The 14,919-nt window shown below is 42.8% G+C and overlaps 1 protein-coding gene across 13 annotated transcripts in view; it reads right to left on the bottom strand.

The window, feature by feature from the left end:
- GAN (gigaxonin) overlaps positions 1–14,919 on the bottom strand; it is a 102,075-nt gene that overhangs the window by 41,428 nt on the left and 45,728 nt on the right. For 2 of the 13 annotated variants that reach the window (XR_009537192.1, XR_009537191.1), the window contains exons 10-11: positions 7,483–7,592; positions 7,105–7,395 (exon numbers count right to left, since the gene is read on the bottom strand). The exons of 3 other annotated variants lie outside the window; for them this stretch is intronic. Coding sequence is in view for 2 of the 10 variants with exons in the window: in XM_060131651.1 (XP_059987634.1) it covers positions 7,214–7,395; positions 7,483–7,592 (292 nt within the window). In the remaining 8 variants the exon portion in view is untranslated. Of the gene's footprint in view, positions 1–4,949; positions 7,396–7,482; positions 7,593–10,058; positions 10,150–10,354; positions 11,223–13,608; positions 13,733–14,919 lie in introns of those variants that run through there. 8 more of the 13 variants (XR_009537194.1, XR_009537195.1, XR_009537190.1 and 5 more) reach the window with 8 other exon arrangements.

Below are 14,919 nucleotides of genomic sequence, written 5' to 3'. Positions count from 1 at the left end.
CCAACCACCCCATCTGTGTGCAAGACACCAAGTTCTCACCGTCCTTATTCCACTGATTCCTCACAGCAACCCCAGCAGGTAAACACCCATCATCTCTTTCTACGGGGTAAAGAGCTTTGAAGCTCACGAAGCAGCCAGCGGCCAGCATCTCCAAACCCACGTGCACCCGGCCCTGAAGCCCACGCGTGCTCACAACCATTGGGTTCACTTGGGACAGTACAGAGAATGTTTACAGATATTTTCCTCAAAACAGTTACAATACAAAAGCTTGGGGCTTTAGAGGGGTGCACCTTGGTTCTCTTGGCAACCACCTAAGGGAATGCCTCATGGCCGACGGCTAGAACCACCCGAGGAGGACTTTGTCAGCAGCAAGCCCTTTAGTCTACAAAGCACGAGCACATCCATTAAATCTTAATGCACAAGGACAGTTAAGGTTTTAGATCTCACCTGGTATGTAAGTTATTCCTAGTATGCTAAGTTTTTAGGAATGGGCATAACTCTTTTTGGCCATGAAGGGTACTGGGTAATTCCTATAAGAAGTCACCCCTGGAAGGGAAGGTCTGTCTACGAGAAGTGATGGCCCCGCAGCTCCCCCTCACTCACCAGCCAGGTAGGCGGACAGATGCTGGCGAGGACAGCACCCACACGTGCCCTGTGCAGATGGTGCGTACGGGGGGAAGCTGGGGACATTCCACTGACACACAAAACAAACCCGATCACTCTTGATTTTAAGCGTAATGCAGTTCTGTGTTGTTTGGTCAACTCAACCCTGCACTTTCAGAGTTTCATTTTAAAACCCCAGGTTATCAGAACTAAAAGAGAAGAGGAACTTCTTGATGAGCCCTATACTTTCATCAAAATTAAGATTCTTGGGAAACAAATTCATGAAACTACACCTAACAGACCCTTAAACTGCTCCCAATAGCACCTTATAGAATAGGAAAAACAGTAGCCCCAAGCATCTAAATCCCAAACACTGGGTCAAATTACAGACAGACAAGATTTCCTGTCTGATCTGAATGACGATGGCAATGAAGCCCTCTATTTTACACAGCAGTGGTGTTTAAATATACTACTTTTCTACGTTATGAAAACATAGCCTTGTAAAGACTCTTTAAAGTTCAAGTTGAGTTTCAAGTAATCACTTTGCAGCAGCTCTAGGAGAATTATTGTTCCTCCTGATTAAAAGTGCCTATTTTTTTTAAAAAAAGTAGTAAAATGGAAACTACGCCTTAGAGAATTGTATTCCTCAAGGCCACTTACTGCTTGTTTCCAGGCTTTTGTTAAAGGACAGAATGTGTTGAATTCTTCTAAACTGGCAGGGGATCAAGCACAACACTACATAATGAGGTAGCCGAGAACAGCGTCTTTCCTATAAACACGAAGAACAAGGGAATACGCGCATGTGTAATTCTCATCCGATTAAACAGGAAACATGATAAAGCAAACTGTGAACCAAATTCCTCGGTTTAACTTGAAAAAATTTAACCCAAGGTTCTAAGGTACACCTTGTGTGTGATTGATGAGTGAGAGGAATAAAAATAAGGTACTTAAAAAGCTGTACTGATATGCTAAAAATAAAGTTCTAACAAATATAATTCACCAACCAGAAAGAAAGATGAACCCACAGCCACTCGGGATTTGAAGTGGCCATTCATTTACTTGGGTCCCAGGAAGTGGCTAAGCTTTCTCCGCGTCATCTTACGCAATGTGTACCCAGACTTCGTGGGCTGTCACCCCCTCCTACCTGCACCTTCTCTAATTCAGATCACAGTGATTTAAGAGTCTACAACAACTTTGTTGGGCCATGAAGACGTCAATATCAAAAATTATAATTAGCCTAAATTTCAGGTGAGTAGCAATTTTAAAAGATGAGTTTTTATCTCAACATGAAAAAGAGAAGGCAACAGACATTTCTCACTAGATCATTATGCAACGTTATTAGATATTTGATTTCATAAGAAAGGGAAGGAGTTTAAAAATCCATTCGTTTAGAGAACTTCAATGATAGAATTGAAAAGAACTAACTTTCCTAAGCAGTATGCATCAGTCCAAAGAATATAGAGCTATATCTGAGCTTCTCACACGTCACATACTGCAGAGACCAAGTTGAGATATGTTTAAAATTAAAATAATAGAATTACCTCTGAAACAAAATTACAAAAAATTTAGAAGTTTTACTAGCTGGTTTGCCAAAAAATAGAGGAAGTCTCCAGTTCAAGACCAGGAGGACTCCGCTGCCAGCAGGCAGGATTAACTCACCTAAGTTCACACTCCCCTCAAATGTGGGCAAGTGGGGCATTCCTCACCCTTGTACCATAAACTTCTATCAACCAGCTCTAGGGAATACTTCAGGGATTACTAGAAAGCTAGCAAAATGCTTCCCTCAACATTCTAAGACACAGTGTCTTTTCCCTTACTGATTAGATGTGGTAAGAAAGGGAAGGATAAATGAAGCTTCAGCTTTTAAAAGTAGAAACAGCTTCTCTCTCAAACACAAACGCTTATGACTTCTGTTCTTACAACTTTAGTAAATTCTTAAATTTCCCACAGCTAAATGACAAAGAAAACCAAAGATCTTTTAGTTTATATTTGTGCAACTTGCAAAGGATACGTTTGGGGGTTTAAGTTATACCATAAATGATTATCATATGATTAAAAATACTTGTATGCCTAAAAAATTAAGTGATATTCTAATACACTGAACAGTGAAACTGATAATCCAAAGACCAGATTCCACCTTTTGGCTTCTACTCACATCTGAAGCGGGGAATGAAGCTGTATCTACTGGGCCTCAAAGGCTGCTTTCTGTCCAATGGAGAGCACTGCACCCATCACAGAGATGTGAGGATCAAAGCAGTACATTCTGGAAAAGATTTTGAGCCCCATAGAAAAAGCAGTGAACAAAACCCAACATTAGATGCCGTAAACATTATTGGGTGTGCTGAGTACAGGGTCTCAAAAATCCTCCAGAACATATGGAGACCACAGAGCTGTGCGTCACATATAAGTCAGGCACTTTGCGTTTTTTATTCTGTACTGGTTTCCCACTCTGTATTATGAGGCCGGCCTATCTGTGTGCAAAGTTTCTCACTTAAAAGTAAGTCCCTTTCAATCCTGTGTAGAACGTCACCGGGATCACAAGGACACTGTATTCGTTGGTCATTTATTGACTACCTACTGTGTGCCAAGCACTAGGATTAGCAGAAGACTAAAGTAGGGTTCCTGCCCACAAGGAGTTTACAGTCTGGAGGGAGGGCAGGATTTCATCTGCCTCACTGTGAAGCTCCCCAGAAACCCAAGCAGAATTCTGAGTAGGTGCTCAATCAACACTGTTGATTAAACCCAGGGCGGGTTTTTCTGTGCCGGTTGGAGTCTCTTCTCTCACGGTTCCAGGGGCAGCCACTGAACCAGAGCAGCCTCACCCTTCCCTTCCCTTCCACTGGGTGCTCTGTACGGGGGTTCCAGCACCTTCAAAACTGATGTGGTGAAAGTGCCGCCTCATTCTTTCCCCGGATAATCACATGTCTTCACCTGATCACAGGCAGCCTCCTCTTGAATCAAGAAAAACAACATTCCGGAAGGTAATACTGCAGTGTTTGTAATGCTCCTTGGAAAACTTCTGGAGATCCCTGGTTTGGTGCAATGAAGCAGGAACACACCAAACGGAACCCCAAAGGACCTAAGCAGCTAACACATTTCTCTAAAAACCTAACTTGCTACCCTGAGTAACTGCAGCGCCACAGCAAAGGAGCCCTGCCTTTACCACATCGATATAAAGGATGTATCTCCCAGGCATTGCCTAGGGGACTCCTCACTCATAAATGACAAAATGGCACTTCCACAGCATCACCGAAGAAAGCGCCGTCATTAAAGTGGTCGTGCAGGATAACAGAACACTTCAAGGCAAGCAACATGCCGTCCAGCATCCCCCAGATACTCTCTTCTGCTGGTTGCACAGTTTGAAAAAAGCCTGCTGTCAGCTGTCAACTCCTCATAGCAGTAAAAGACACGAGGAATTTAGAAATTTCTTAGGCCAAATCTTTATAACATACCAACTATGAGTTGGTAAACACTAACACTGTTTTTAATATGCTAAAGAAAAGAAATGCAAACGCCAAGTAAAACTTACTACAAACTACAAATACGTCAATATATACACTCAACATGAGTTAACACAGTAGTATAAACTGAAGGACCACAGGCTCAAGAATTTATCTGAAGCACCAGGAGACAATAATATATGTAGTTTGGAACGACAATTCCAAAGCTAAACATATACAAACAGACTTAGCTAGTCACATCACACACATACACACACTCACACACACACTCTCTCTCACACTTTTACTCTCACAGGATATAAGCACGATCACAAAAAAATTTAAAACTTCATTTTAAATTAAACACTTAAATCTTTGAAAAAAAATCTGTATTTGGATGTGTTAAACAAAGAAACAAACAAACCTACTTTAGACCGTAGCCTAGAAGAAATACTTTAAATTACTCTAAGCTGAGACAACTTTCCTTCTGTTGGTGGATAATGAAAATAAATTGCACTTCCCCCAAAGATACTGTATTTAAAATTTTAAGATCTATCTTTCGCTGCCAATTCCAATATACACCTGATAAAAGTGCCTAATGGAAAAAGAAGTATCAAAAATTTACCAAGAAAGGGTATTTCAAGGCATAAATGGATGGTTAAAACACAAACCTGTGTGAAATTAGTTAAAAATTTTTTCACGATACTAAAGTAACTGTAATTTACAAAAAAGTCATGATTAATTTTGGAATATAATAAAATTAAATACATGCCTACATTTCAATATAATATTTTTATATTATTATATAGTAAAATAACAGTTTGGCACTTAGCAGCTTTTCTTGTTTATTGCATCCCATATTATGCAGCAAATTTAATTTTAAAAAAGTTACCTAATTTCTGCAGCTACAGTGTCAATGAACTAAATTAAAAAATAAACAAAACTACTTTTATAAAATGAATTGACCAAGTCATGCAGGCACTGATAATACTGCAACAGGGACCCATTCACTCCTAAACAATGAACTGTCTCCTTGGAGAGGCCTGGCGTAGCCTGGGAAGGACTTTAAATTTCAGAAATTAAAGAAAAGAGAATTGCTGACTGTCATGGCTTTAATAGGACATCAGTTACCACTTTAACATACCTCAGCTGTGGCTTCTGAAGGCCAAGGTTCTGTTCTGTATGGGACATTTTATCAAAGAAAATCCACTTTTTCAGAAATTTATTTCCTCTAAAACTAACATCTAGTTGTACAAAGAAAGTTTTCTTTCTTTGCAGTGGCCATGCAGTTTGCTTTGATTAGAAGACACCCAAGGTATCCTGGGGAAAGCATGCAGACAACTGCTGACTGGTACACGGTACAAAGCAAAGAGGCTGGCTTTGACTTACGCGTCAAATCTGACTGTATGTGAATGGCCGGCAAATCTGGCCCAGTGCCTCTGATAGAGAGGAGGAAAACCCTGTACCTCCTTTTACCCATGTCTCTGCCAGGATGGAGAGTTAATGCACACACAACATTCTTTAGAATTCCCACAGACAAGGCTGCTCAGTGACTTTTCTAGCACTGGATTGACTTCTACTGTTCCTGGGTGGGAAAAGACAAGTGATGTTTCATATGCATGGGTAAAGCATACACACATTCCAGGTAGGAAGTTTCTAGGAGAAATTCCTATTCTCAAATTTATAACCAAAGGATACACTTATACATTTATTAATCATTAAGACTAAATGCTGCTTCTTATAGCCATATACTAAGGGGGGGAAGCTGTAGAAAACAATTAGAAATGAAGAGCTCTATATTAAATTGATTAGAAATCTGATATTGCATAAAATTCAAATGATGAAGTCATCAAGCACTTTGAACTCCTTGGTTTCACACTAAGGTGGTATAATTCGAATGGAAAACAAAATATCTTACAAGGTAAGTACCACTAATGACAGACTTTTTCCCCTTTGAGGAGTGGGGTTGAATGGGTCGACATGGGAGTGAGAGGGAGGGAAGGAGGAAAGGATTAATTTGCTCTACAGGAACAGAATGAAATTAAGTTGAGGTAGTTTATTCTACCAGCCAACCTTTACTTGTAATGTAATTTGTCTGAAACTCGTACTAGTGAACGGCATTGAGAAAATTCTGCTACAAAGACTAGATTCTTAACGTGGATTTGCATTCCGAGACACGTTTTCAAATCCTAGACAGTAGTAAACAAGACTCTGTGTGCTTTCAGACAGATTACTTTTAAAAGTTTTTGATCCCTATATATTTCCTCTGGACTTTTTTTTTTTTTTTTTTGGTCATAGCAGACCTTTATTATTTGTCCGGCTCAGGTCTTTCTTTTACAAAATCTCCTACTCACTAATATCCTCATATTTATAAAACAGTTCTGGTTAGTTGGAAAGGAAGACTGGCACTGCATGAGATCCTTCACAACCCCAGAAATGACGGCATGACACATCTTCATCTGAATTAACACAGAAGTCAGCAACTTCCTTTAAATTCATGGGAGGGCTGCCACCTGACTCCTTAATTTATTGACTCCTTTGGATTACTAAGATAGAATGTCATAAAAGAGAAATTTTATCTTAGTTTCAATTCATCATAATTTAGTTTAAAAAAGATTCTTAGGACAGAGAACTAGTAGTAAGTGGAGACTAACTGGCATTGAGTCCAATCTAACATTTTAGGCACAAACCTTAGATTGTTGGGCAGAGTTAGGCATAATATCTCCTTCCAAGTGCAGTGGAAAAGCAACCCCGGTATGTTTGGATATGTTGATATATGCACGTTTGCTCGTTTGTTAACCAAAGCCAGGTACTCGAACAGAGCGGTCAGGCAGACGTGAGTTCCCCGCGGGGAACATGCACCTTGGTGCTATAACTTCCTGATTTTACATGACACGGATTCCCACTTCCCTTTTCCTCTGACGCTGACTAGCCCGGTTGGTCTAGGGACACATCTCCTGGAGGAACTGACTCCTCCTCGTTTTTTTTCAGCAGTTACGTGTTCTCCCGAACAAGAGCTGGAAGCCCAGGCTTCTAAGCGTTAGAAAACCACTCGTGTTACCGCACAGAGGCCGGCGCAGAGCAAGGGTCGCCTGCCATCTCTGTCCCCTCGCAGAGCGCCGCGTCCCGGCGCGCTTGGTCAGGAGCTCCGCTTCCGCGCCGCGGCCCCGTCAAGGTGAGTGAACGCGGATGCGGAACAAGCCCTGCTGAAGCTGCAGGCGGAAAAGCTTGCAATTCGCAATACGTAAGGCTGCACACCCGGTGCGGCGGAGGTCGGAGGGGAGGAGGGGCTTGGTGTGGTGCCAGGTTCCCGTGCTCCTTTTGAACTCGCGCACGTAGTCGTAATTGGTACCTGCGCCGTGAGAATAAGCAGAGGTGACACACCGTGCCTCGGAATCACCGGGAAACGGTTCCGACAAGATCACTGTAACATTCTGACCTGTATCAAGATCTCCGATGACATAGATACTGGCTCCTATGGGGACAGCTCCGTACACAAAAGAGGAACTGGCGGGGATGCATAAATTCTGGTCATTAAGATAGATCCACCTGAGAACAAACAGAGGGACAGAATGAAGGAGGTCAAAGGGTGTCCACGACATCTCAGCAGACTGAGATGACAAAACTCTGAGCCACCTACAGTACAAGGCACGACACCGACACCCCTCTTCCGCGGACACACTCATTTCCTTCCTGTCACTGAAGACTTAGTTGTGTCTGTTCCAGAACGTCGCATATAATGCATCATAGAGTGCACTATCCAGTCCGCTTCCTTCACTCAGCACAGTGTGAAGGAGGTTCATCCATGCTGTGGCTTCATCGTTACCTCATTTCTTGTAATCTTAAGCAGGATTCCATTACATGGTACAGCAGAATTTGTTACCCATTCACCTGTTCAGGTTCATCTGGGCAGCCTCCAGTGTCTGGCTATTGTGAGTGAAGCTATTTTGGACTTGAGAGGGCAAAGCTCTTTTGTGGGCTTACGTTATGGAATTGCTTGGTTATACGGTTAAAGGTATATTTCCTTTGATAAGAAAACACCACACTGTTTTCCAAGGTGTTGTGCCATTTTGCATTCCAATGAGCAACATGTGAAAACTCCAACTGCCCGGCATTACTGCCAGCTCGGGTACCGTCGGTCTTTGTCATTTTAGCCATATGAGTGGTGTGCTTTTCCCTGAAGACCAATGGTGCTAAGCATCTCTGCATGTGCTTACTGGACACTTTATGTATCTACTTTTGTGAAATTTCTGCTCAAAGATCTGCTCATTTTTCAAATTGGCTTTTCTGTCTTCTTACTAAATTTTAAGATTCTTTTTATTTCATGGATACAAGTCCTTTGTTGGATACGTGTATCACAAATCTTTTTCCCAGCATGTAGACTGTCTTTTCATTATCTTAATGGGGACTTTGAGAACAGAGATTTTTAATTTTGATGAATTCCAGTTTATCATTTTTTTCTTTTTATAGTTCATGCTTTCTATGTCCTCCTAGGAAATCTTTGCCTACTCCAAGGTTGCAAAGGTTTTTTAAATTAAAATTTCTGGAAATTTTATTGTTTCAGTTTTTACACTTAGGTCTTATGATACATTTCAAGTTAACTTTTGTGTATGATATGAGGTATAAGAGTCAAGTCCTTTTTCTCCCCCATACGGATACCTAGGTGTTCCAGCATCACTTGCTGAAAAGACATTTCTGTCCCCACTAAATTGCTTGGTACTTCTGTTGAAAATCAATTTAATAGCCACTAAAAGGAGCCAGGGCTCCATGAAGAAGTGGCTGACTCCACAGAAGAGGCAGAAAATTCAAGATGAGCCTGGATCATCTTGCGCTGCCACATAGGAAGAGCTTAAAACAGGATGAGTTGTGTCAGAAGGACACCGGAGCTGATATGCAGTAGCTCCCAATGGCCACGGTGGGAACAACTGGAGCAACACAGTGAATAATGATAGTCCTGGACAGATAACTCACAGAATAAATATCCGTAAGTCCATACTGATAAAAAGAAATGACTGAATACATTAAAAAAAAATTAGGGAGAAGGGGCAGGTCTTCTTTACAGAATTCCAGCTGACAAAGGTAGAAGGAATGAGGGAAGCAGAAAAATCACCATTAGGCAAAGAGCACAGTGATAACTACTGCAAGGCCAGTCCACCAATGATGCTAAATTAGTGGTGAAAGTTTAAGGAGAAACAGTATATTCCCATATTCACAAATTCTCTCTTCCAAGATACTCATTGATTACAAAGGGAGAAGTAGTGACTTTACAATGGGGAAACCCAAAAGATGCCACCTTAACCAAGTCGTCAAGATTAGCATCACCAGTAACGAGACATTATCGACATCATGCTCCCGCTGACGCCGGGCAGAGAAGGGCCCAGCAGCACTTCTGTGGGATTCCCGGCCCCAACGCGCAACCTCAGCCTCATCGCGAGACGTCATGAGACAAACCCACATGAAGAGACATCCTAGTAAAAAACTGACCAATAACCTTCAAGGGTGTCAAGGTCATGAAGGACGAGGAAAGACTGAGGAACCGTCACAGATTATAGGAGACCGAAGAAACTCAACAACTGAAAGCCATGTCAGGTCCTGGATCGGATCCCGGAGCAGAGAGAAAAAGATATTAGTGGGCAAGCTGGTGAAATTTGAATAAAGTCTGTAGTTTACTTAATAATACTATACCTATGTGAGTATCCTGGTTTTGATATCTGTACTACGGTACGTAAGATGTTAACATTAGGAGAAGCTGGGTGAAGCTGGGAGAAGCTTTTGGGAACTCTTAATATTTTTGCCACTTTTCTACAAGTCTAAAATTATTCCAAAATAAAAGGGTTTTTTTGCTTTAAAACGAAAACAAATGACTCTGCTATGTAATAATATTTACTTAAGGTAGTCTGACCAAACAATTTCCCTTTAATAGCTAAAGGCATAGCCAGGTCAGAGCAGACCTCAGTCAGATCTTGGAAATGTATCTAAACCCTTCAGAACTACCAGTGTCTGGGCCTCCCTCACCATCAGAGCACGAAGATGCCCTGGCACTGTTCCTGTGTGTCTAACTCTGCCATCAAGTGTCCAAGAAGCCACTGGCTAAGGTCTACAGCATCTTGATGTTAAATACAAATGTAAAATTATTTCACTAAGAACAGCACTCTCATTTCAATGAGCACTCTTCCCAGACTGTTATATAAAGTAGTAGCTTCCATATTTTTAATCCCAAGAAACCCAGAAGCAGAATGATTTGCCCAAGATCATGGAACTACTCAGAAGCAAAGCTGCTGTAAAGCTGTCATACCCCTGAGTACCTTTACCTAACATCCGATTCCTCGAACATCTGAAAGTTGATTGGAATCAAGCAGTTTGCTGGGACTGGGAGTTCAGTTTGGCCCCTGCCTCCGAGCTGCCTCTAATAAATAGGAAAAGGGAAACATCTAAGAGCTCTCAATGCAAAGTGAAAACGGGGACCCGAACAGGCCTTTGAAAGAAAAAGTTGGAAAAATGTCAAATACAACAACTGGTTTGTTCATATTTTATGTCTTCAAGGCTAAATAAATATAAATAACTAAACCTCGACATTTCAATTCTTCCCAGGTCCTGAATCAAACAAAGCCGATGAGTATCCCCCTGCCCTGTCTGCAGCTGAGCCACTCCCAGGATGGCCCTTCGGGGAGGCATACAACCCTCCCAGCAAGTCCACCAACAGGGCCGCAGGCACGCCCACGAGGCAGCTGGTACTTCTGAACTAAGACATACGCAACTAGATCACCTACCGAAAGAACGCGTCAGAATACAAGGGCATTCCTCAGTGATTCTGTAGAGTTGAGAATTCAACATAATTCCTCCCTGGAATAAATCCACAAAACTGAAGAGATTGGTCTATGTGGACTGTCTACCAAATTTGGTCCAAAGCAGATCAGTGATTCAGAGTTCCTGGGTTTCAGGAAAACAATCCTGTGTGATCTATTTTATATAATGCTGAGGCTTCAAAGTACATAAAATATGAGAATTTAATTGGATCATATATTTAGCTGCTGCTTTTAAAAATGGTATAAATGGCATGTACTTCTGCATTTCTTTCTCTACCATTTTTCACCTCGTTGACCTTGGATGACTGAGCTAACCCAGTCTCTCTTTCGTCATTTGTAAGGTGGGGACGCCATCACCAAGTTCAGGTGTCTGCTGTGAGGATGAAATGGAACAGCCAATGTAAAGTACTTTGCACAGTGTCTAGTACATAGCAGGCATCGTGAAGTAGCAGTAATTTTTGTAATGGACAAGGCAACATTATGCCTTTATTACACTGTTCTCAAACGTGGGCTCCTCGGGACTTGCAGGCTACAATGATGTGTCCTCTGGTAACTCAGAATTAAGAATCCCCCCTCCCTCAAAGGAAACTTTAAAATGGGGCAAGCTTCAGAGAGAGCAGAGAGGGAGGGGTAAGACAGGCAAGGAGAGAAGGTGGGAAGGAGAGAAGGTGGGAAGGAGAGAGGGAGGGGAGAGGGAGGGGAGAGGGAGGGGAGAGGGAGGGGAGAGGGAGGGGAGAGGGAGGGGAGAGGGAGGGGAGAGGGAGGGGAGAGGGAGGGGAGAAGGAGCTTCAGCGAGGGCTCGGTTGAGCCTCCCACAGAGAAGCAGCTACAAATTCTAGACAAAATACAAAAGACAGACTGCCTGAGGGCTCTGGAGACCGGGCAGAAGCAGGCAGATTTGGGAAAGAAGTTGAAAGCTGAACAAGCACCCACATGGAATGAGTTTCCAGTTCCTTGGTAGCTCCGTCTGAAGGCAGCCTGGGGCTGGCAGCTCTGGGGAACAAAAGCCCTAGAGAAAACCCTGCCATCTTTCTGGCCACCGGAATCAGGGGAGAGCATCTTGGGGCAACAAGGATCACTGAAGCGTGCGGGGGTCTCAGAAAGATGGAAGGTACAGAACTAAACTGACGGACATCCACCCGAGTCACGTCTGACTGACACCGGAGCCAAGAATGTTTGCACCTGAGGCTCCATGAGTCTAACCAAGTCCACTGTCTGCTAAATGCCCGGAGCACGTCTCTGAAGCAGCAGCAAGAGACCTCGGGGCCTCAACAATGTCATGTTCGCAACGCCCCGGACACAATCCAGAATTACTCAACAAAAGAGCCAGAAAAATGAAAACCCCTTTGCAAGGAAATAAACCATCAACAGACGCCAACTCTGAGATGACTCAGATGCTGGGATTATCTGCCAGACAGGGACCTGCACGCAGCTACCATAACGATGCTCAGTGAGGGAAAGGAAAACACGCTTATGATAAAAAGATAGGAGAAATTTAAAAAATCTAATATGCTACCTGAAGAAGCTAGAAAAGGAGGAACAACATAAACCCAAAGTAAGTAAAAGGAAGGAAATAATACAGACAAGGGGAGAAACCAATGAAACAGAAAACACAGTGGAGAAAATGAACATGGATGCGTAGCTGGTTCTTTGAGAAGATAAGTGCAGCACAGAGAGCGCTGGCGGGACTGCAAGGCTGGGGAGAGGAAAGGGCTTCTTCCCTGGTGTCGGTGGCCTTTTCCTTCCTCCATCTGCTCTGCCGCCTCCTGTGTGCCGGGGGACCAGAGTGGCTCTCCCTCAGGGTGGTCCTTTGCCAGCCAGCAGGCAGCTTCCACGCACCAGCTCTGGCCCTGGCACCCCAGGGCTCTGCCACGTCTGGGGCCACTGCACACCCTCCTCCAAGGAGGTAAATCCAGCCTTGCGGGGCAGGGAGGGCTCTTCCCAGTTTGCTCCTTCCTGGGGCACTTTCCCTCAGCCCTAAAGGCTGTAGTCGCGCTTCCTTCGTCGGCTGTTTCTGCATTCTCTCACCTGTTAGCAGCTAACTACTCTTCCTAGTTAATAATTACGTACATTAAATCTCCCCTGCAGACTACGAGGTGGTTTCTGTCTCCGGGCTGGACCATGACTGAAGTGGATTTGGTTAGGAGCAGCGTTCATCTCCCATCCTCTTGCTCACGTGTCTTACAAAGGCATCTGTAGTATGTGCTACTTCCTAAGCCTCAGACCCAAACAGCATAACATGGTCAACGGGGCAGACCAATACAGTACGGCACACCAAGGTAATCAAAATCTCTGGGGCTAATAATATACTGCACACGGCAAAACTGACACAGTCCTGAGGCAACACTGTACAGGGGTACCGCTGGTCCTGCCAGGTACAGGAAACAGCTGCTGGTGGTCGCTGCAGACTGGTGTGAAGAGAAGGCATCAGCTAAGGCAACAGCGGCACCAAGGCCAGGGTCTGTGCTGCATAAAGACCCTACCCGCGGGACTGAGTCTGTGATCAGCTTAATCACCTGCTTAAGTTTATGAAAGCTCACGGTTATTTTCCAAAATCCACTTGACTTTTCTACGTTTTCTAAGTGAATTAAGTGGGGATATGATACGTAGCACGACTCTTGCATTTTCAAGTCTTTGACGGTGGCACAAATGTCTGCACATTCCTCAGGATGCAGTACTGCTTCTGGTTTTCTATCTCGGCAGGGAAGGAAAGTTCCAGTGACTTCCACTTAACCCTTGCTACCATAATGGTCCCTTACCCACAAGTCAGAGAACCACAGGGGATTCAGCCAGTGGTCAAAGATGTCTGTCCAAGTATACATTCAGGCATCAAAAGATGAAACTGACAGATGTAGGCTTCAAAGAATAGTTAACATGATTTACCTATAATATAAAAATGAAAGGGGGAGGGTATCTCGGCTGAGCAAATGCACAGAGACAATAAAACACAGGATGGCTATAAGAAGTGAGCTGGAGTACAGAACATGTGAAAAGGAGAAAGCGAAAAAGGCTCAACATTTTTCTCAACCTCAGATCATGGAGGGCCCCGAGTAGGAGGCTAAATACTATTATCTTTACTTGGTAAGCAATGGGGAAACAGGAAGCATTTCCATCACAATGAAATGACCAACGTCAGATTAATCTTTCAAAAGCACAAGTAGGTGAAACTTATTAGAGAGACTGGTTAGAAGACTTTGCACATATAAAAGAGTGAGCTCACTGGAGTCAGGGCAGAAAAATAAAGTGGGGGGGGGATGTGTGAAAAATACTACAGAGTTTAAAAAAAAGAAGAAAAAAGAAAAAACTTGGCAACTCATGAGATGTGAAGCGTAAGAGAGAATCAAAGATGACCTTATTTTGAATATGGACCACTGGGAGGATGGTAGTACGAGTAAAAGAACAGGGATACAAGGAACAGAAATAGAGGATCTGTCTTTCTGGATATATGAAGTTGTTGCCATGACTTGGTAGAAATAATGGCAATTTTTTTTTGCTTTCCTTCACATAGTTTTGTTTTTAGTCAGAAACACAGAAAATAGTAAGATATGGCATTTTTCCAGGAAAGTTTTAACCTAAAAATAGGGAACAAAGACAGGAAAGACAAGAGATTACTTAAAAACAGTAAATGGTCTCCAATCTAATGCAGGTTGTTCATCTGGCAACAGTTTCCAGAGTATGCAAATATCACACACTTGGAAACATCTGATCTTTAAAGAAATAAACTACTTATAGATTTTTTTTTCCTTCTATAGATATTTATGGGAAAGCCTATATTTTTAAGGCAATATTGTGTGGTGGCTGAAAATGTGGACTCTGGGGCCTGAGTTCAAATTCCAGCTCTGCCACCTGCTACCTGTGTGTTTTGGGGCACATTACTTAACCTCTCTGTGTTTTGGTTTCCTCGTATGCAAGATAGGAATAAAAAGAGTAACTATATCTCAGAGGGTTGTTTTGAAGATTAAATGAGTTAATACACGGCACTTAGTGTTATATGCATGTTTAGTGTTATCTAAACAAGAATCCTATATATCAACAGAAGTTAAGCTTTCTTCATTCTGTTTGTGAACCAA

This window comes from Lagenorhynchus albirostris, chromosome 19 (assembly GCF_949774975.1).
Source record: "Lagenorhynchus albirostris chromosome 19, mLagAlb1.1, whole genome shotgun sequence".
Lineage (NCBI taxonomy): Eukaryota > Metazoa > Chordata > Mammalia > Artiodactyla > Delphinidae > Lagenorhynchus > Lagenorhynchus albirostris.
Note: the sequence above shows the minus strand (reverse complement) of the source record. Positions and strands in the feature narration are given on the sequence as shown.